The 19,780-nt window shown below is 46.4% G+C and overlaps 2 protein-coding genes and 1 pseudogene across 3 annotated transcripts; 1 reads left to right on the top strand and 2 right to left on the bottom strand.

Moving 5' to 3' along the window:
- Nucleotides 1–526: 526 nt before the first annotated feature.
- On the bottom strand, nucleotides 527–3,395 carry Ptrhd1 (peptidyl-tRNA hydrolase domain containing 1). Its single transcript, XM_021202632.2, has 2 exons — nucleotides 3,144–3,395; nucleotides 527–1,326 (listed from the first exon to the last, which is right to left on the bottom strand). Exons 1-2 carry the CDS (start codon nucleotides 3,393–3,395, stop codon nucleotides 1,156–1,158), a joined length of 423 nt encoding a protein of 140 aa, XP_021058291.1. The 3' UTR covers nucleotides 527–1,155.
- Nucleotides 3,354–19,778, top strand: Cenpo (centromere protein O). Its single transcript, XM_021201984.2, has 7 exons — nucleotides 3,354–3,636; nucleotides 3,762–3,888; nucleotides 5,742–5,908; nucleotides 16,086–16,197; nucleotides 16,639–16,898; nucleotides 17,927–18,098; nucleotides 18,694–19,778. The coding sequence occupies exons 2-7, from the start codon at nucleotides 3,843–3,845 to the stop codon at nucleotides 18,828–18,830; spliced, it is 894 nt and encodes a 297-aa protein (XP_021057643.1). The 5' UTR covers nucleotides 3,354–3,636; nucleotides 3,762–3,842; the 3' UTR covers nucleotides 18,831–19,778.
- LOC115064397 lies at nucleotides 9,108–15,859 on the bottom strand (annotated as a pseudogene). The gene is made up of 3 exons (XR_003844219.1): nucleotides 15,824–15,859; nucleotides 12,165–12,500; nucleotides 9,108–12,007 (listed from the first exon to the last, which is right to left on the bottom strand). The product of XR_003844219.1 is annotated as a ubiquitin-associated protein 2-like pseudogene (transcript).
- Nucleotides 19,779–19,780: the final 2 nt, after the last annotated feature.

Here is a 19,780-nt window from a genome sequence, read left to right as displayed (position 1 = left end):
GCTCTCTGGGCCTGGCGCTGCCCTCAATACTACACCACTTCTTCTGGAACTCTCCACCCACTCAGCTAAATGTCCCTCAGAGGCATGTCCCACATGTTTGTTTTTTTTTTTAGGTTTTTTGAGACAGGGTTTCTCTGTGTAGCCCTGGCTGTCCTGGAACTCACTTTGTAGACCAGGCTGGCCTCGAACTCAGAAATCCGCCTGCCTCTGCCTCCCGAGTGCTGGGATTAAAGGCATGTGCCGCCACCGCCCGGCTCATGTCCCACATGTTAAATGCTTGCTCCCTAGAGTGGCCCTAATAGAAGACAGTACAGCTTTTAGGAGACAGGGCCTAGAGGAAGGTCTTTAGGTAGCAGAGACCATGCCTTTGAAGAACTCCAGGGCACCAGGCTCTTCCTTGTTTTCTTTCTGCTTCCTGGCTATGAGCTGAGGAGGGGTAGTAGGCCAGACCAGCATCTTGTGTTAGAATAGATATGAACCCTGCCCAGCTATAGTGCAAGAAGCTTTTTAATAAATACACCAGGTCTCCATGTCATTATTCAGGAACAAGGGAGGCAATAGAAAAGCCCCACACTTTACAATAAACTTTGCTTCACAAATGTTCAATCAATTTCTGTTGCACATGCAAATGTTTACAGAAATATTTTTGAACAGTGTTTTGTCATGTACAGATGTTTAGAGAAGGGAATAATTCTCGGCTGGTAAGACTTTGTGAAGGTGATGTGTTAAGTGAAGTGTCAGGAAAGAGGAAGAAAAGAAGCATTCTATTATGGCACTAGAGACCGGAGGCCAGAAGAGGGAAATGGGGAGCAGGGAGATGGGAGGGGAGGTAAGGAACTCAAAGGCAACATTTTAAACCTGAGTGACCGGAAGTCCATTATTCCTAACAGAAAACATACTGTGTGTCAGCGATGACCCACAGGTAATAGTGACGCTTGTCAGCTCTCCTCACTTGAACTTGGTGGCAATGATGACAATGATGATAGTACAGGTGCTTATTAATGAGGGCTTTAATTTGAATTTGTGCTGGCTCTTAAGAAACCGCCATAACTAGAGAGAAGAGTTTATCAACATTGAAAGGAATCCACAATGCTCCAGAATGGTGGCCATTTGGCTCCCAGACCCAACTGACTTTCAGTTCTACCAGAACATCAGTCACTTGAACAATCGGAACTTCTTCAAATACTGGCTCACTTCTTCCTTGGGGTATGGCCTCAGGGCAATGCACGTGGCAATATTCTCCGGCTGCTCCAGCCACAGCGTGTGGTCGATGTTCTTCTGCTGCAGGGTCTCAGCCAGCTCCTTCAAGGTGGTCTCATCAGCAGCCTACAAGTTGCAGAACACACAACATAGACCAAATGACCCATTTAGGAAGTGTCAGAGGGTCACAAGAGTGGGGAGGGACTCTGTAACTGGAGCTGTGGCTCCACCAAAGAATTGTAGAGGAACAGTTGTGTCTACTGGTTTGCTATTTCCTTTCTTTAGGATCTTACAGAAGTGGCTAGGAAGGGGCCGAGAAGGAGGCTTGATACCCTATTAATAAAATGCAATTCTCTTTTTCATATTGAATTCTGCTATATAGTTTCTAGTTTCTCATGGCTGGTGCCTACTGCAGCTCACCCTCACCCTTCAGCCATCTGTGACTCAGCTAACCACTGGAAAGATTTCTAAAATTACATCCTTCTCCCTCTCTCATCCCCTCAGGCCCAAGCCTAAGTTGACGCAGGACACATCTCTCAACTATTTGATATAAGAGGGCTCAGTCCACTGTGGGCAGTACCATCCCTAAGCAAATTGGCCTTAAGTGTATAAGCAAGATAGTTGAGAAGGTCAGGAGAGTCGGTAAACAGTGTTCCTCTGTGGTTTCTGCTTCAAGATCCTGCTTTGAGTTCCTGCTTTAGCTTCTCTAGATGACGATGTAACCTGTAAGGTGTAATAAATCCTTTCCTTCCCAAGTTGATATTTTTGGCCATGGTATTTATCTCAGCAACAACAAGCAAACTAGAATATTATGCATGCACACTGAGGGTAACTTGTAAGATTTGACTTTTTTCTTCTCATCAAGTGAGTCCAGGGATAGAACGCGGGTTGTCACACTTGGTGGCATAGGTCTTTACCCAATGAGCCAGCTCACCACCCCTTTTAATCTACCCTAGTATAGGCTTTTTGGTCAGCAGACCAGGATCTAAGGCCAATAGGATCTTGACCTGGATTAAAACACAACTTTTTTAAATTCCAGGAGACCTAGGAGAAGGCTTTCTGGTAAAGAATATCGTATGGTCCTAACCCTTAAGAGATAGTCCAGGAGCTGAGGAGATGCTCCGTGTCCAGGGAACACTGCTCTTCCAGAGGACCAGAGTTCCATTCCTCGAACCCACACAGGTTGCTCTCACTGCCTCTACCTGCAGATCTACATCCTATTGTGTTCTCTGAAGACATCTGCACTCATGTGCATATGCCCCACAGACACACACACCTACACATAATTTAAGTAGATTTAAAAAAAAAAAAAAAAAAAAAAAAAAAAGGTTAATCAAATGGCTATGTGAACAACCTGGATGGGAATGTGCCCCTCAGAAAGCTGAACGCAGATGTAAACATGTAGGTTGGCACATTGGTCCCTTTGGTCATTGTTCCTCCACTCTCACCCCCTTGCCAGTGTTTTCCTGCATAAAGATTTCTCTAGAGAAGCAGGAACTATGTAAATGACAGTTATGAAACTCGAGACTCAGAGCTTCTGAAAAACGTACGTCTTCCCCCCCCCCGCTCACTTTTAAATAAACGGCCTCTATTTCTTACTAACAATATTTATTAAGGCAGTGTTAATTTTATGCCCAGCGTTAAAAGGCAGATTGGTGCATAGGCATAGGGGCCACGCTTTCCCCAGTTTCGCCTTCCCAGGGATCTAAGGGACACTGGTGACTGCTGTGAGAGCAGGGTCTGTATTGGCTCTTCACAGTCACGCTCTGCCCAAGGGAAGGTTCACGGCGTTGCGCAGACCATTCCCAAACTCTTCCTGATCCCTCCTACAGTCACGCCACACGTACTTCCGGAAGCTAAGGCTTGGGCCCAAGAGCAGATCTACTTCCGGCCTCGGCACCCCACTCCCTTTAGGGTCCCTCCGGATACTCCCCACGCCTCACCTCGAGAACCACCTTGCGCATGCGCCCCAGCTCCCCGAGATACGCTGCCGTGTGCGGATGGTCTCGGTGAAGGTGCAAGGCTGCTGTGGCGGCGTGACAAGCCTGCGCTACGAGTGCGCCGGTGGGCCAGGAAAAGGGAGCCTGAGATAGATCCTTTCGTAATACTAAGTACTGTACAAGGATCTGCGGCTCCACCCCAGAGCATGCCATCTTCCTGATCATCAGACTGGCCGGACGTACTCTGCAGTGCATGCTGGGATTAGAGTGCAGCTGTGGGCGCCACCATGTTCGTGTACGGCGGAAGCGCAAAGCACGCTGGGATCAGTAGGTTACGTTGTTGAAGTTGCGCTCGGCGGGAATTCTTAAACTGGATCCTGAGTGAAGAAGCTTTGACGAGAAAGCAAGGCCCGGTGGTAGACAAATTAGCATTACTGTACGGCTTCTTAGGGTGTTCGAGGATGCCCGGCTGGACCATAGTGGCCACGGCGGTGAGGTAGGCGTGGACAGGGCTGACCAGTACATGGCATGGGACGCCAACGGGGACACTTTGCTTATCCCGGGACTGTCTGGCAATAGTGGCAATAGATTGATGATTTGCGTGTCTTTTCCCATTTACAGTTAAGGACGTCCGGGTCCATGTTATCCCTGCCTTGTACGTCCAGCATCGTAAGAAAAAACACTTGAGAACCCGAAGAGGAGATGGAGTCTGCAAAAACTTTGTGTCCAGGCAGAGAGTGTAGAGGAGGTATTCAAAGGGGTCTGGCTTTCCCTGTACCACAGTCTTTCCAGGCTTCATTGCAAAGGAAGGGCCACTGTAGGGCAGTAACTTTGGCGATTAGATATGGATTTGATTCAGGGCTCTGCCTTAAGAAATATTGTGGCTTGGACACATTACAGTTCTACCTCATTTTCTTTCTTCTTTAAACAAAACTTTATGTGAGGTAACAAGCAACATGTGGGTTGAAATTGTTACTAAAAACTAAAAGTTTGATGAGTTAATTGTTAAAAATATGCTGCAATCAGGTGTAATCCATACTATAGAACTAAATTACTATGTAATCCCAAATTTGCCCATAACTCGTCATGATCTTCTGCCTTACCCTTCTGTGTGTCACCACACCTGGCTAAAACAAGTGACAAGTGAAAGTTTGTGAATAATAATCAGACTTCAAAAGGTCAATTATTCGCCAGTTCTCTTGTCATCTCTTCAGTCCAAAAGACTGAAACATTTAGTTATGATTATGTTGGTTTTCTCTCTCTGCTTGGCAGTTACCACTGCTTATTGTGTGAACATGGAGAGGAACCGGATACTGCTGAGCTCAGGTTCCCGAGGAAAGAAAAGAAGTCAGGAGTCAGTAATGGGAAGAAAGGCGAATGAAGGACCGCAGCACTGCTTGCTGTGGCTCCCTCTTGATCTTATGCAAGTTTGTTTGTTTGTTTGTTTGTTTGTTTGTTTAAGGAGCTATACACTAGTAATTTGATGTCTAGCCTTGGCTGGGTAGATGAATGAGCCAGGGCTGGGCTGTCCCAAGACAAATGAAGAACGGGTTTTTGTGAATGTATATTCTTGTGAACCCTGCACAGTAATTACTGCATCTGCTTAAGGAAACTAGTTACATGAGGTGAAGCACTGGACTTCCTCTAGGGAGGTGTCATCTGGGTTATGGGAAAGCATGGAGAATCGGCCTTTCCCACCCTAGATTTGTGCTTCTGTGATAGCAGGCTTAGATGAAGTGCTGCTGCCCACAAAGCAAGCAGTAGACAAATCAGGAGTCTCTTGTTCTCTTCAAGTGAGTGTACTAATTAGGGGTGTTTTTACACCAGTGGTCAGCAGAGAGGTTAATGGTCTCTGGTTTGGTTGTTTGGGCCTATGGCTTTATAAATTTATGGCAGACCAGTTGTGATCGTATATCTGATCCCAGCACTCTAGGTAGAAGCAGGTGGACCTCTGTGAGTTCAAGGACAGCCTGATCTACATAGTGAATTCTGGGCCAGTCATGTAGGAAAGACCCTATCTTGATAAATAGATAAATAAATAAATATGCCCTAGATATATGAGGTATCTATTGTGATGACTGTTTTGGTTGTCAACTTGATGCAACCTGTGAAGAGAGAACCTCAATTGTTAAGGAATTAACTCATCAGATTGGTCTATGGGCAGTTTCTTTAGGGCATTTTCTTGATTGCTAATTAATGGAAGAGCACCTAACCCATTGAGGCAGGTAGTCCTGGGTTGTGTATAAAAGCTAACAGAGCAGTAGCAGAAAGCTAATAAGCTTGTTGCTCTATGGTCTCTGCTTCAGTTCCTGCCCTCAGTTCTTGCCACCCTTGGGCAGGTGGTCCTGGGTAGTATAAAAAACAAACGGAGCAAGCCAGCAAGCATTGTTCCTCTGTCTGCTTTAGTTCCTGCTTCACGCTTCTGCCCTGACTTCTCTTCATGGCAGACTGTAATCTGTAAGATGAAATCGGCCCCTTCCTCCCTGAGTTGCTGCTTTGGTCAGCGTTCAGCACATCAAACTGTTCCTTCTTGAAGTATGCTTTGCCAGAGTTTGTCAGATTATCAAGGGTGTTTTGTTTGTTTGTTTTCACTTTCTTTAGGTGTTTTAGCTCACCTGGAAAGACTAGAGGCTCGAACAAACAGATCGAATAGAAAGTCTGAAGAACCAACAGTTCGTGAAAAGGAAAGTTCTCTTAGGACCAAGATTCAAGAACTGCAGCAACAGCGAGATAAGCTGAGGGCAGAAGTGAAACGGTGGAGAGCCAGAGTGAGTAGAAAGGCAGTGTCAGCTCTGCTGGGGTGTGAAGAGCAGCTACGAGCTGGGAGCCTCGGGCTTGGTAAACCTGGATCGATGCTTACCTTGAGATCATACTGAATTGATTCCAAGTCTTTGATTCATCAAATAATCAGACATGTAAAGATGTAGCTAAGAGTATCCAGTGGTGGCAAATGCCTTTGATCCCAGCACTGGAGAGGCAGAGGCAGGTGGATCTCTGTGAGTTTGAGGCCAACCTCATCTACAAGGTGAGTCCAGGAGAGCCAGGGCTATACAGAGAAACTGTCTCAAAAAACAAACAAACAAACAGAAACCAAACTATCAACCACTAATTGTCAGGTGGTGATGAGGAGGCGGGCAAGTTCTTGGTGCTCTTTGTAACAGTCTCCTCCACCTTCTCTCATCGACACCTGAGCCTGGTAACTCAACCTCAGCAGATCTGAGCCGTTTGTAATTTTACCATTGGTGCCAATGTTCTGTTACCCAGTCTCAAAATTTCACGGCACACATTGGCCAGTCCTTCCTTCTGGTTTCTTCCACGGTAGCCGAGGTCCATTCGGCAGATCTCCCAGATGTTCCTTCCTGTTGTCTTTGGACCTAGTGTCTCCTCTGCCGTGTACTTGCATTCCCAAGAGCAGTGGGAAGTACTTACCGGGTGCTTTTGGATCCAAGGATAATTACAATAATTCAGTATTTCCATTTTTCCACTAAACCCTTTGGGGCCGAGAACATGTTACAAAATGTTACATCCTTTCCCTGCCAAAGGCAGTCAGTAATCACTCACATGATGCTATCATTACCCATAAAGCCAGCCTTCCTCCTCCTCCTCCCCTTCCCTCACATTCTCTTTTCTTTAATTTGTTTTTTATTGAAGACAAATATGTAATGTGAAAAAGCTAGTGACTGTCTTAAGGGAATACAACCAAATGAAAACCACAGGCTATTACCCAAACCCAGGGTTGTCGGTTTGCCTCCTGGAAATCATGCCCTTCGGTGTAGCCACTGATCCAGTTTCTGTTACCAAGAATGACTTCTATCTGTTTTTGAGCATTGTTTTAAATCTTGCTACTTAGCCAGGCTTGAGATCACTCTAACCCAAGCTGGCATAGACCTTGCAGTGAGTCCCCACACCCTGAACTTCATAGTGTCAGCCCTTGTGTCTGGCTTGTTGTGTTGAGAGCTGTAGTCTGTACAGACACATCCCCACCACCATTGGTGCTCAGCAGTTCTGCTTTATGACCTGTTCCATCATTGACAGTGCCACGTGGGTTATTTGGGTTATTTCACTTTGGAATCATTATGAGGATTCTGTTATGACATTCTTCTTGCTATCATTATGTGTGAAAACACAACACTTTTCTATTAGGTACAAGCCTAAATTAAAGTTCTAGGACATGGAGCCTACATATTAACATTATTAAAGTGCGTGTGCCCATCTTCTGTTCCCAGCAGTAGCTATTGAATAGTTCCCATTGTTTTGCACTGTCTGTTTTAACAATTTGTCATTATGGTAGTTCTTATTATAGGCTTCATTTGTATTTGACTTTTTTCTTTTTTTGGTTTTTTCGAGACAGGGTTTCTTTGTGTAGCCTGGGCTGTCCTGGAACTCACTCTGTAGACCAGGCTGGCCTTGAACTCAGAAATCCCCTGGTCTCTACCTCCCAAGTGCTGGGATTAAAGGCGTGCCCTACCACTTTGTCATCCTCTTAAAACAGTGAAGTATAAGTTGTTTTTATAATGTTGCATAGTATTTACACAATTTTATTAAGTGTTATTCCTACTCTAGAGAGAATTTAAAGTGTACAAGAGTGAAGGTTATATGCAAGTCTCTGGCTTTTTAGGCAAGGAACTTGAGTATCCATAGATTGGGTATCCAGAGTGGATCCTAGAATCAGTCTCCCTTCAGTACTATGTGTTAGAATCTTGAGAATTTCAAGTACTTTTTTCCAAGACCTTTGAAATATATGTATGTATGTCATCAGTTAAGAATTTTTTCTTGGGCTGGAAAGATGGCTTAGAGGTTAAGAGCACTGACTGCTCTTCCAAAGGTCCTGAGTACAATTCCCAGCAACCACATGGTGGCTCATAACCATCTGTAATGAGATCTGATGCCCACTTCTGGAGTAGCTGAAGGTAGCAACAGTGTATTTACATATAACAAATAAATAAATCTTTTTAAAAATAAAATAAAATAAAAAATAAAAAATAAAAATAAAAAAAAAGAATTTTTTCTTAACATATTTTGGGGTTGAATTCTTTCCTTTAGACTATGGCTTGTCTTCCACTTCTGCAAATGGAAATCAGTTTTGAAACTTAGCATTGTGTTTTTGTTTGTAAACCTTGATCTGACACCATAATGGTGGTATTCTGTATCATTTTACGCTTTGTAGTCTTTCAGAGATAGTCTTTCTAGAATAGATTACTGTATGTGCTGTCTCGTTGTATGGTATTGGTTGTTTCTGGATTGTTTGGTTCCATTGGTCTGTTAAACAGCGACCTTATTTATTGAGGGCCAGATATTTCAGGCTGTGATGTGTGTGGCAGATGCAGAACTCTGCTCTGTTTGTTTCAAAGATGTGTGAATTGGGCATAGTGTGAGCTGCTTAAACCTAATTAAAAATAAATCAGTAAATACAAGATCCTGTTGATTGTGGTGGCACAGGCCTTATAATGCCAACACTTAGGGGAGGTTAAGGAGGAAAGATCCCGAGTTCAGGTCCAGCCTGGGCTGTAAAGACACACCAGTGTTCTAGTAACCCCTCAGGTGTTTTGTTGTTGTTTTTTTGGGTTTTTTTTTTTTTTGTCTTTTAGATGTTTTTTCTAGTTGAGTGTTTTGTTGTACAGATATACATTTGAAGGCTGGATAGGGTGTACATCTTGTTGTTGTTGTTGGGCTGATATATATTTGGGGGGGTCACCTTCCCACCTCACCCATACACCACCAGGGTGGACAGGAAGAAGTGAGGGAAAGGCAGGGCCCATAGCAAAGTGTCATAATCTTGAATGCAAAGAGAAAGGAGGGAGAGGAGGGGAGGGGAAGGAAATACAAATCCTGTAACACATGCAACAGGGTGAGATGGGACAGGAATGGGGCAGCCATGAAGCTGAGGTGTAGGATGGGCCACTGGGGGTGTAGAGCAGCAGAATTGCCCCACATTCTTTTCTCTCTTTGATGCTGTTTCTATAGTTTCCAGGCTGAGAAGCCCTCTCAGAAGATGGGACAGGAGAAGAGGGTCAGGGCCTCAGTTGGCCCCCCAGCTATAGCTGTTGTAGGCAGACTTGTTGGTCTGGGACTTCTGCAGGATGGAGCTGGTCTGGCCTTCCTGCTGCAGGTGATGGTGAAGGCTCTGAGAGTGTGGCTGCTATGTCAGAATATGCATAAAGGGGGCAGGTGGGTAGGCAGCAACCGTGGCTGGATTGATGGGCCCTCCACTTCCTAGGGCTGAAGGCAAGTTGAAGGAGGCAGCAGGAGTACAGGAATGAAACCCTTGTTTCTCAAAGGACTGGGTTTTGGAGTACACAGAACCTGAGATATCTGGTGTGCCCATGTTATTGGAGGTGACTGATAGACCAGTATTGTATCCATGAGACCCATATCCATTTGGCTGTTGGAAATGGGTAGCTGAGGCATTCACACCGACATTCACACCATGCCGCTTGGAAGAGGTAGGAGCCGCAGGGAACACAGCAGGCCCATACTGGAAGGTGCTGGGAAGGCCCGGGACCCCTGTGTAGTATGGCAGGCTGGTGTACCTATAGCCAGGAGGCAGTGCAGGGCCAGGAATGTCTGCTGCGTGGTGAGGTGAGTCTGTATCTGGTTCTGTTGGAGTTGGACCAAGGTTGTGGCTGGGGTGGGGAGGAGGCATCCCCACGGCCGACTTTGGTGAGGTCGCCAGTGTAAGGGTTGCTGGCCAGGCTGCCATCCCTCCCAGTAAGTGGAGTGGCAAGTGTGGGGAACGGGATACTGTAGTAATCCAGTGGAATCTTGTCGGGAGCATCTGTAAATCATCATAACCATACACTTGTGGCGGGTAGGCAGACATGTAACAACCCGGGAGCCATAGTGTATGAATTAGGCAACAATGACAGGACTCCAGGAGGAAGGTTGGGAGGAGCTTTTCCTGAAGTTGTAGCAACTGAGCTTCAGTTGAGGCTGTGACAATGGAGTTGTTGTCCAGGCTAAGGACCAGACAACTGCCACTATTCAGACTGGAGGAGACACTGACCACTGGGGGAGGTGCAGAGACAGTGCTGGCTGTGGTAGAGAAAGTGCTGGAGGAAGAATGTAGATTCACCTCACTCTCCACACTTGTATGCAAAAGAGTGGATGTTGAAGTACGCCCAGAAGATGTTGATGATGAAAGGGTATTCCGCTGTGTAGATAATGCACTGCTATGTTGTGTGATGGTGGTATTTGGAGTCTCCTCACTACGGCTCAAGTCGCTTAAGGAGGATGAATGCTGATTGGCTGTCGTCAGTGAGGAAGCTGCAGGTACTGTTTCATTGAGAGAGGGTAAACTGGAAGTGGAAGGTGATTCAGATTTCACTGCAGAGCTTGTGCACCTTCAACAGATTGTGAGGTCTGTAAGTGCATGGCCTGCACAGAACTGAAATCATTCTTAGCCTGAGTCAGGCCCTTTTGGGGTGATGAAGAGATGGAGCTGGGATACCGCCGTGTCTATGTGGATCTCTGTTCATATAGAGGGCCCTGAGCATTATTTTGGGAGGTATAAGTTGAATCGGGCCACTCTGATAACCAGACTCCTGCCTCTGATTAGATGAAACTGTACATGAAGACTCACTGGCCGTGCTGTATACAGGCTACTAGGAGCCTGGCTTGAGGAGGCGCTCGTGGTAGGGGTGGACTCATAATCAGAAAAGACAGACTCTGACCCAAAGTGCAATGCCCCAAACTGCAGATTTAGCCCTGAGATATCTGCTGAGCCAGGCATCTCCCTAGCCAGAGCAGGAATCTTGGACGTCAAGGAGGTTTTCTTCTTTTGCTGTTTCAGTTTCTGCTGAGCCAGCTGAGGGCTGGGGAACCGGTTGTCTGAAGACCCCGGAGACACCTGTGGAGCCGAGGTGGATTTGCTTGGCTGAGAAGAGGGGGGAGGTGGTGTAGCTGTGGAGGTAGCCACTGCAGGTGGCTTCTCCTGAAGGGATACCTCCATCATGGTTGAAGATGGGGCAAATGCCTGGTGCTTTGTAAAAGGACTGTGCACTATCGAATCATTTGCACTCTTCAACTCATACTGCACCAGTGGTGGTGATTGTGTTGTTGAGCCCATATCCCAAGAGGAGGTGGTAGATTGAGAATGTTGAGCTGCCAGTTGAGCAAAGGCCTGTGCAGTCTTGGGAGCCTGTTGTACTGCCATCTTTAGCTTCCACAACATCACCAAATCCTTTCCCCAACATGCTCACCATGCTATGATGAGAAAATGTACTCCCTTGTGATATGGCATTCTGCTTCGAATTTCTAAACACCAGAGGCTGAGCCAGGGAAGGAGCCTGAGATGGATCCAGATTAGATGACTCATTCTCCATTGAAGATGGTGTTTTCCCCAACAGAGCAGCAAGGTCAATTCTCTGACCAGCAGTGATTGTCACATTCTCCACAGGCAGAGGCACTGAAGATACATTAGAGGCGGTAAAGATCTTGGTCTCAGAAAGATCTTCATTCCAGCCTTCAGTTCCCCACTCTTCTGTTGCAGTCCTCCATGCACCAGGAACAGTCTCAAATTTTCGGGGATAATTTGACCCCTCAACCCCAATGAAATCAAGTCTTGTTCCATAATCTGGTTCAAAGTGGACAGTGTTGTTCCATGTATTGCCACTGCTTTTGCCATACTTATCAGTGTTGGCTGACTCTGCAAAATGAGCTGGGATACAGGTTCCCATTCCTTGAGCAGAAAACCTTCCTCCTCGCCTACCAGAACTACCAAGGCCAGGGCCTCTTCTGCCTCTGCCTCTGTCTGTGCCTCTTCTCCAATCCATTTTCCTGGCCCTGAAACTCACCCATGGCTGGCATCCCCCCCCTCCCCCCCAGTCTTGGTGGTCCACCACGACGCCAACTATAGTCTCTGTCCTGGTCTCAATTTTTTTTTTTTTTTTTTTTGGTTTTTCGAGACAGGGTTTCTCTGTGTAACCCTGGCTGTCCTGGAATTCACTCTGTAGACCAGGCTGGCCTCAAACTCAGAAATCCGCCTGCCTTTGCCTCCCGAGTGCTGGGATGAAAGGCGTGCGCCACCACGCCCTGCTCGATTTTCTTTTCCTTCTTCATTAGATTCAGTTTGTCCATCATCCTTCTGTCCTGGGACTCCTTTCTTCTTCCCAACCATCTCCCAGGAATGCGTGTCTGGATTTCCTTCCAGGAGAACATTGATAGCTCTGTTGACATCTCCATTGCAGTCATGCAAAGCAATCACACATTCATCCTGGTTTTTGCCTGTGATATCAATCGTTTCACCTTCTCCTCAAAGTCAGCATCATTATGGTCCGAAATCATCTGTGCAAGTCGAATTTGCTCTGCAGTGGCCTGTGGCTACTGCTTGGGCTGTGTCTAGTTTTGGTTTTGAGGTTGTTCCTGTGGGAAGCAGCAGCCAAGACAGCGCTCTGGCTCAATGCCAAGCCCCGTGATTCCCTGCTTGTTTACCAAAAACTTGATTATGTGCACCTGAATGATCATGCGCTGTGCACCTGAATGATCACGCTCTGCACACCTGAGCGATCACGCGCTGCTCGCCTGACGCATAGCGTCATACAACATGATATTGAGTCATTGACCTATCAACGCGCACCCTGTCTGTTGCAATGCTCCTTCTGTTTTTATTTTGTCGAATAATTTGAGAAGTATTGGTATTCTGTCTTCTTTGAAAATCTGGTAGAATTCTGTGCTAAAACCATCAGACCTTGGGTTTTGGGGGTTTTGGTATTTATTTATTTATTTTTGGTTGGGAGATGACTTTTAATGGCTGCTTCTATTTCCTTAGGGACTATAGATCTATTTATATTGTTTACTGATCTTGATTTAACTTTGGTAAGTGATATCTATCAAGAAAATTGTCCATTTCTTTTACGTTTTCCAATTTGTAGAGTAGAGTGGTGGTTATGAGTTCTGGTCCAGCAGGGAGTCTCCAGCAGAGGTGGAGGCTGGACTGCCTGGCAGTTAGCCTGGACTTTGGTCCAGCAGAGGTTCTCTGTTCTGACTGGCATATGCTGTGCCTGTTTGCTGATACAACTGAGCAGCAGTTATCTGCCCATGGAATAGGGACTTGGCAGTGGGAAGGCGGGAAGGGATGACTTGAGTCTTTGGAATCTGAATGGAGGATGTGGAAGGGTTCTGAGGTAGACCTCTTACCTGTTATGATGGACATGGCCTATGCCTGCGCCTAGATGTCTACCTCACCTTTTCTTTTTTGTTTGTTTCAAGATAGGACTTCTCTGTGTAGCCCTGGCTGTCCTGGAACTCCCTCTGCAGACCAGGCTGGCCTCAGACTCAGAGATCCGCCTGCGTCTGCCTCGAGAGTGCTGGGATTAAAGGCAAGTTCCACTGCCACCCACTTGGCTAATCACTTTTTCTTAATAATTGTTTCCTTTTTTTATGTTTTTGCTAGCTTCTAATTATTATACATAAAGAATTTCATTACATTTCATACATGTGTATAATGTTACTCCTATTGCCTTCCCTGCTCCATCCCTTTTCCTAACTTGTCCCCCTTCTCCTTCCACATTTTTTTGTTTTGCTTTTTAAGGTAGTGACCCAGTGATTTTCATCGGGTTGCTTACAAGGGTGTGGGTAAGGGTTTGCTTACAGGAGGAGTCTGAGCACCTCACCAGGGGCTGCATCCTCTCAACATTGTGAATAATCCTTAGGAGATGTAGGAACCCATGAGCCCTTTTCCTTCCTTCCATTAGAGGATAGTTCTTTTCTTTTTTGATACAGGGTCTCATGATATAGCCCTAACTATCCTGGAATGTACTATGTAGACCAGGCTGGCCTCAGACTCACAGAAATGCGCCTGCTTCTGTCACCTGAGTGCTGGAATTAAAGGTGTGCCCCATCGTGGATGGCTTGTCTCTTTTTGGTATGTGCATTAGTTAGTTTCTGTTATGACCATGACCAAAACGGACTTGGAGGTGGAGGGGAGGTTTGTTTCTTACAGCTTTGCATTTATGATGAGGGAAATCAAGGCTTGCTCTCCATACTTGCATAGTCTGCTCTGTTATACAACCCATGATAAGTTGCTCTCAGGAGTTGTGGGCTAGGCACTGCCCACAGTGGCTAAGCCCTCTCATGTCAATCATTAATCAAGAAATGTCCCCACAGACTTGCCTCCAGTCAGTCTGATGGGGACATTCTCTCAGTTGAGGTTCCCTGTAGTAGAATTTTCCCTGTCCAATTACTTTAAATATTAATACAACAAGAAGCCTGTGGTTGGATAGGGAAAAGGGAGGCAGAGCTAATTGTTGCAGAGACAGGGATCGACACAAGAGAAGGGAGGAGGAAGCTGGAGGACGACCAGGACGATTCAGATTCCTTGTGGATTTAAATAGCCATAGATAGCTATAATATCATACAGTGATAGAATAATTGGGATAACTTGTCTAATCTAGGTGGGCAGCTTGTATCATTATCAGTTGACTTTGAAATTATTGTGTGGGGATCTCGTGACTTGAAAATTTATTGATATATAAATCTGACTGCTTAATTATAAACTTCTGGAGTTTTAATTTTACCAGATTACTGGGAATTGTGACAGCTAACCACAGGGTGGGCGGTCATTGCATGGGGCTGGCGTGGCAACGACCCACCAAGGGAACTTAGCAAGTCAGGTGGCGACGGCTCGGGAGCTCCAGGCCAGAGAGCCTGCCGAGATGAGAATACCCCACTGGAACTTGCCATTATTTTTATTATTTCCCGCAACAGTTCCCCTTTCAGATGACTCTAGAACAGGGTTCTCAACCTTCCTAATGCTGCCATCCTTCGGACAGTTCTGCATGTTGTGGTGATCTCCCCCCCAACCGCACCCATAAAATGGTTTTTGTTGCTGCTTCATAGCTGTAATTTTGCTATTATTCTAAATCGTAATGTAAGTATCTGTATTTCTGATGGACCCCGTGAAAGGGTCGTTCAACTCCAAAGTCGTCTGCACCCGCAGGCTGAGGACCACTGGCTTATGTCAGTTGGCAACAAGTTAATCAGGACCACGTGCTTGCTGGTGAGTGTGAGAACATGGGCAGCAGCTTCTGAGCCACTCTGTCCTCCTCCAGAGGCCTCGGTTTTGTTTCTGTAGGCAGGCAGCTGGCACATGGCCGCTTGGGAGGTCTAGGGTGCGGCCATGTGCCAGTCACAAGTTTGGAAGTGTTGAGGACAAGTCTCCCCTCTGCTTTTTTAGCCATCAGCAGGGCTTCTTTTATGTCAGTTCTTGGACACAACCACATACGTGCAGTTCTGGACTTGGCAAGTGTTAGATTGTATGTAGACGTGGGCTCCCTTTCTTGTGAGATCTTGGCTGTTGTGGTAGCAGTGGTCCTCAGTTGTTACCTCCTTGAAAGTAGGCCTTGGAGTGCAGATCAGCGAGTATTCTGAGGGAGGGGAGAACTTCAGGAAATCCAGCTTCTTCAAAAGCTTTTATTTCTTTTTCTTCTCAGTCTTGTTTGGATTTTCTCTAATACCTTCAGATCATTTTCTGTTTGCTTATTTCATTTGGGTAGTTCATCTAGCTCACACTTATCCTCTGAAGGAAAGGTAGCCTGGTAGTGTCTGCTGGGCTATAGCTACAAGTTTGAGTCTGGGGAGTCCCGGCTCACAAAACCCTACAGTCTGGCTGAGAGTAGCTTCTCTGGCTTTAGCTCTCCACATCCGTCTGTCTGGTCCACCCTGTGCTGCCTGGACTTCCTTCTCACCTTTTCTTGTTCCTCTGCAGTCTTCTCTGGTTCCATCAAATCCTGGTTTATTAGCTAGCAGTTTCTGCTCCTAATTCCTCACAGCATAGCCTACATCCTCTCTGTGCTGTACATCCCAGCACCCTGTGAGGCTGTGGTCACGGAAACACCAATTTCTGATGCTATATGGAATAAACTGCCTTTACTGTTACTCAGTCAGACAGTGGCAGAGACTTTGTGGTACCCCTGATGTAACCAGTCAGATTTGCTATATATCTTGTAGGTTAAAGAATCTGCCAAAGAAGACCCAAGCAAAACAGTGATTAGTGAACAGGAAGTTCTGGAAAGGGAGTGGAGAAACGTGAAAGCCATTCTAGAGGCGTATCGCTTTACAGGTAGGACTTTGTTCTGCTCTGATTGGTTCTGAGTTAGTTGGCTAGCTGTATTATCAGTGCTAGACTTAGTTTCTCAGAACTTACATGCACACACTACCACACATATACAAGCCGACATGCTGGTTTGTTGGTGGCTGGCTGGAACCATTTCTCTTCACAGTCGTTTGCTAGACCCTCTGCTAGAACTTTCTTTACTGCTTGCCTAAGTTAGAGTCGTGGTTAGAGTTTGAACTTCATAAATAGTAATTTGTTCATCAATGCCACAGAGAACTGTGGGGAAAACTGGGGACTCACATGAACTATAACTCAGGGAATAAAAATGAGCAGCCTTTGTTCACACTGTGTCTGTATTCCAACCTTGTGCAAGGTTACTGGACTGCTCAGACGGCAACCCTCGACCTTTGTCTGACATTTGAGAGGTGTTGCTCACTGTTTGCCTAGGGCTCAGTGGGAAGTTGACCAATCGTGGAGTCTGCGTGTACATCAGCACAGCCTTTGAGGGGAACCTACTAGATTCCTACTTTGTGGACCTCATCATAGAGAAACCACTCCGGATTCATCACCATTCCATCCCAGTGTTCATCCCTCTGGAAAAGATAGCCGCAGCACACCTACAGACTGATGTTCAGCGCTTCCTGTTTAGTCTCTGGGAGTACCTAAATGCCTACGCAGGAAGGAAGTACCAGGCAGACCAACTTGAGGTATTTGTGTAGGGGTTTCTGTGTCTAATTTTATTGCCCATGACAGATTTCAAAGGAAGACAAAGGAACATGCTTTTTCAAAGAAGAAAGCTCATTTATTCTTGAGATGAGTTCTTTAATCCTAGCTGTGTATGTGGCCCAGGGTGGTCTCGCACTTGAGCCAATAGACCTGTCCCAGCTGGATTTATCTTTACTATATTTTATACAACTTTTGGCAAGGTTGGAGGTTGAAGGCCCTGTGCATGCTGGCAGAGCACTCTGCCACTAAGCTACAGCCCCAAGCCTGAGGCAGAAGTCTGTTCATTCCCTTTCTTTACTCTGGTTGGTCAGTTGGTTGGCTAGCTGGCATGCTGGCCTGGACCTTACTGTGACGTCCCAGCCACTCTCAGGGCAGTCTTCCTGCCTTGGCACCAGGGGTAGTTATAGGCCTGTGTCACCACCTCTGACTTGTCCACTTGCTTTCTAGTACTTGTTTCTTACCTACGAGTGACTTCCCATCCTTTTGTAACTCTCAGTGATGCTGTAGAGTGGGCCCTGCTCACAGAACCACAGTCCTAATGGTGATCCTCACACTTTTATCACAATATGGACAGTTTCCATGGTGTTAATTCAGCAGGGATTTTGAACTCTGATGTTATATGCGCAATGCTGTGCTGAACATAAGTGCAAGTGTCCATTACCACAGAGGACTGGGTAGGTCGCCTGAACTCTGGCCTGCCTTCTTAGGGTGGAAACCCTAATAGTAAATACAAAGGAATTAACGACCTGAGCTGAGCAGTTCCACCTCTGTCCAGGTATCAGTTAAGCAAAATGTCTTTCCACACAAGATAATCTTGGTGAAACTTGGCAGAAATGGTATCTCCCTTGACCTGTTCCCTGATCATCCACTGGGAAGTGCTTCCTGCCTGACTCTTGATGGCCTTTGTTTCACTGAGACAGAGTGTTGTGTGTGGTCAGGCTGGAGAGGTCCCCCGTACTGCACGGTACCTCTGGAGCAGTAATCCCCGTCTCCATCCTTCCCCTGATAGAGTGACTTCTGCACTGTCCTCACGGGACCTCTGCAGAGAAACGCCCTGTGCAACTTGCTGTCGTTCACCTATAAAGTGGAACAGGGACGCCAGGCCTTCTCCTTCAGTGCCAGGTTGCTGTATGAGGACCCCACAGCAGCTCTTCCCACGGATGTCACTGTGACAAGGCCAGGTATGAGGAACGATGCCTCACTGAAGAAATGGCATGTTCTAGTTCAAGCAAATGGAGGTAACGTCAAGTAGACCACTTAGAGCCCTTCTGTTCACGCACTAGAAATCTCTACAGTCTACGGTTTTTCCTCTTTGTAAATGTTAAGTATCCTCTCCCCTTCCTTTCTCGGATTGGCCAGAATGCTTTCATCTTACAGTTAATTTTCACGGGCATGTGCTTCCCGCCCCCAAGTCCTAAGGCAGAGCCTGTGATGGAGTTGGCATCTCAGCCCTCTAGGGTGTTTTCTGTAGGTGGCAGTTTGTTTATCAGGGCTGGCTAGGAGACGTTGGGTTCCTCTTGCCCAGAGGTGCCATAATAATCTGACATGGCAATAATGGGGAGGGGGCATCTGACGATGCCACAGTTGCATGCCCACAGGTTTTTAATTGTTCTAGTCTCTGTATTTTTCTAAGTTCCTCTTCTCAGACTTGTTCTGGTGAGGCATCCTCTCTAGAGCTACAGACAAAAAATAAGTCACGTGGGTCCAGAAGAGTGGCAGTCTGGGTTCTGACTCCCCTGGTCAGATTAATGGGCTTGACAGAATCTCTCTCTCTAGGTGTGGAAGCATCATCCCCTCGTTGGGAAGAGCACAGAGCATCCCATCAGATGCTCTTCCGTACCAAGCCCTTGCACCAGGTGTTTGCTTCACTTTCCGAAGAAAGCGAAAAGCTGGACTTGAGCCTGGTCTCCTGAAAACTGTGTCTCTGTTTGGGAACAGCAGAGATGAGCACTGTGCTGCCTCCAGTCCAGGACCAGTCAGCAAAAGCTGGTGGGAGAGTCCTTGCCTGGATGCCACCATGAGAACAGATACCCCGTCATGGGAATGACAAGTCAGTATCTGTAGGCACTGGGCAGTTGGGACAGTTCTCCAAAGTGACTTCTTGTTCACTCAGCCTAGTACTCCCGAGTATCTCTTCCTCCTAGAAGAACCAGTGCTGACTTGATTGGATGCATATATTCTTGCTCGAATCAGCTAGAATGGGGGGAACTGAAGACCTTTTGTAAGCACTTCCAGCTTTCGTGGGAGCTATAAATCCATGATAGGGCTTGAGGTTGGGTTTGGAGCAGCGTATGCTGGGCCACTATTTGGTAGGAGACAGTATTTTTATACTTGGGGGTATTTAATATTGTTTCCTAAAATAGTTCGGCAGAGAACAGCATACATAAAGTCCCGTTAAGGAAACACTGTTGGAAATCTGCACATAGATCAGGGGAAGCTCCTCTGTCATGTCTCCCTCCTGCAAGCCCCAGGAATGGCTGTCCTCTCCCCATGTCCTAGAGACTGCTAATGTACCTTTTCTCTTTACCACGGGTCTGTGCTGTGCAGCGTGTGTTGTTCCTCGGCTTAGGGCTTCTTGACATCTTTAGGCCTGCCTGCTGGTCACATCCTCCCATTACAACTCCTGCCCTTCCTCTGCTAGTCCCAAATAGGATCTTTACTCCACAGGCCCAGCATTTGGGCTTCACTCTAACTTAGCCGCTTCCTAGAAATCTCCATGTGTGGGAGCTCCAGCAAACTCCAGGAAGAATTCAGGGAAGGTAAGCCAGTATGGGTCCCCTAACAGGTTGGGATAAAAGGTTCATGATCTGTGTCACAGTAACAGAATTGTCACAACAGTCTCGTCAAGTTGAGTAAAGCTTTT

Source organism: Mus pahari, chromosome 7 (genome assembly GCF_900095145.1).
Source record: "Mus pahari chromosome 7, PAHARI_EIJ_v1.1, whole genome shotgun sequence".
In the NCBI taxonomy this organism is placed as follows: domain Eukaryota; kingdom Metazoa; phylum Chordata; class Mammalia; order Rodentia; family Muridae; genus Mus; species Mus pahari.
Note: the sequence above shows the minus strand (reverse complement) of the source record. Positions and strands in the feature narration are given on the sequence as shown.

Bases quoted from the DNA above. Each gene is read 5' to 3' on its own strand.
- Ptrhd1 (XM_021202632.2), bottom strand. From the start codon at position 3,395: ATGCACTGCAGAGTACGTCCGGCCAGTCTGATGATCAGGAAGATGGCA. The intron at 1,327-3,143 runs GTGAGGCGTGGG...TGCAACTTGTAG, and splicing joins TGCGCAAGGTGGTTCTCGAG to GCTGCTGATGAGACCACCTT.
- Cenpo (XM_021201984.2), top strand. From the start codon at position 3,843: ATGGAGTCTGCAAAAACTTTGTGTCCAGGCAGAGAGTGTAGAGGAG. The intron at 3,889-5,741 runs GTATTCAAAGGG...CACTTTCTTTAG, and splicing joins AGGCAGAGAGTGTAGAGGAG to GTGTTTTAGCTCACCTGGAA. The intron at 16,899-17,926 runs GTATTTGTGTAG...TTCCCCTGATAG, and splicing joins ACCAGGCAGACCAACTTGAG to AGTGACTTCTGCACTGTCCT.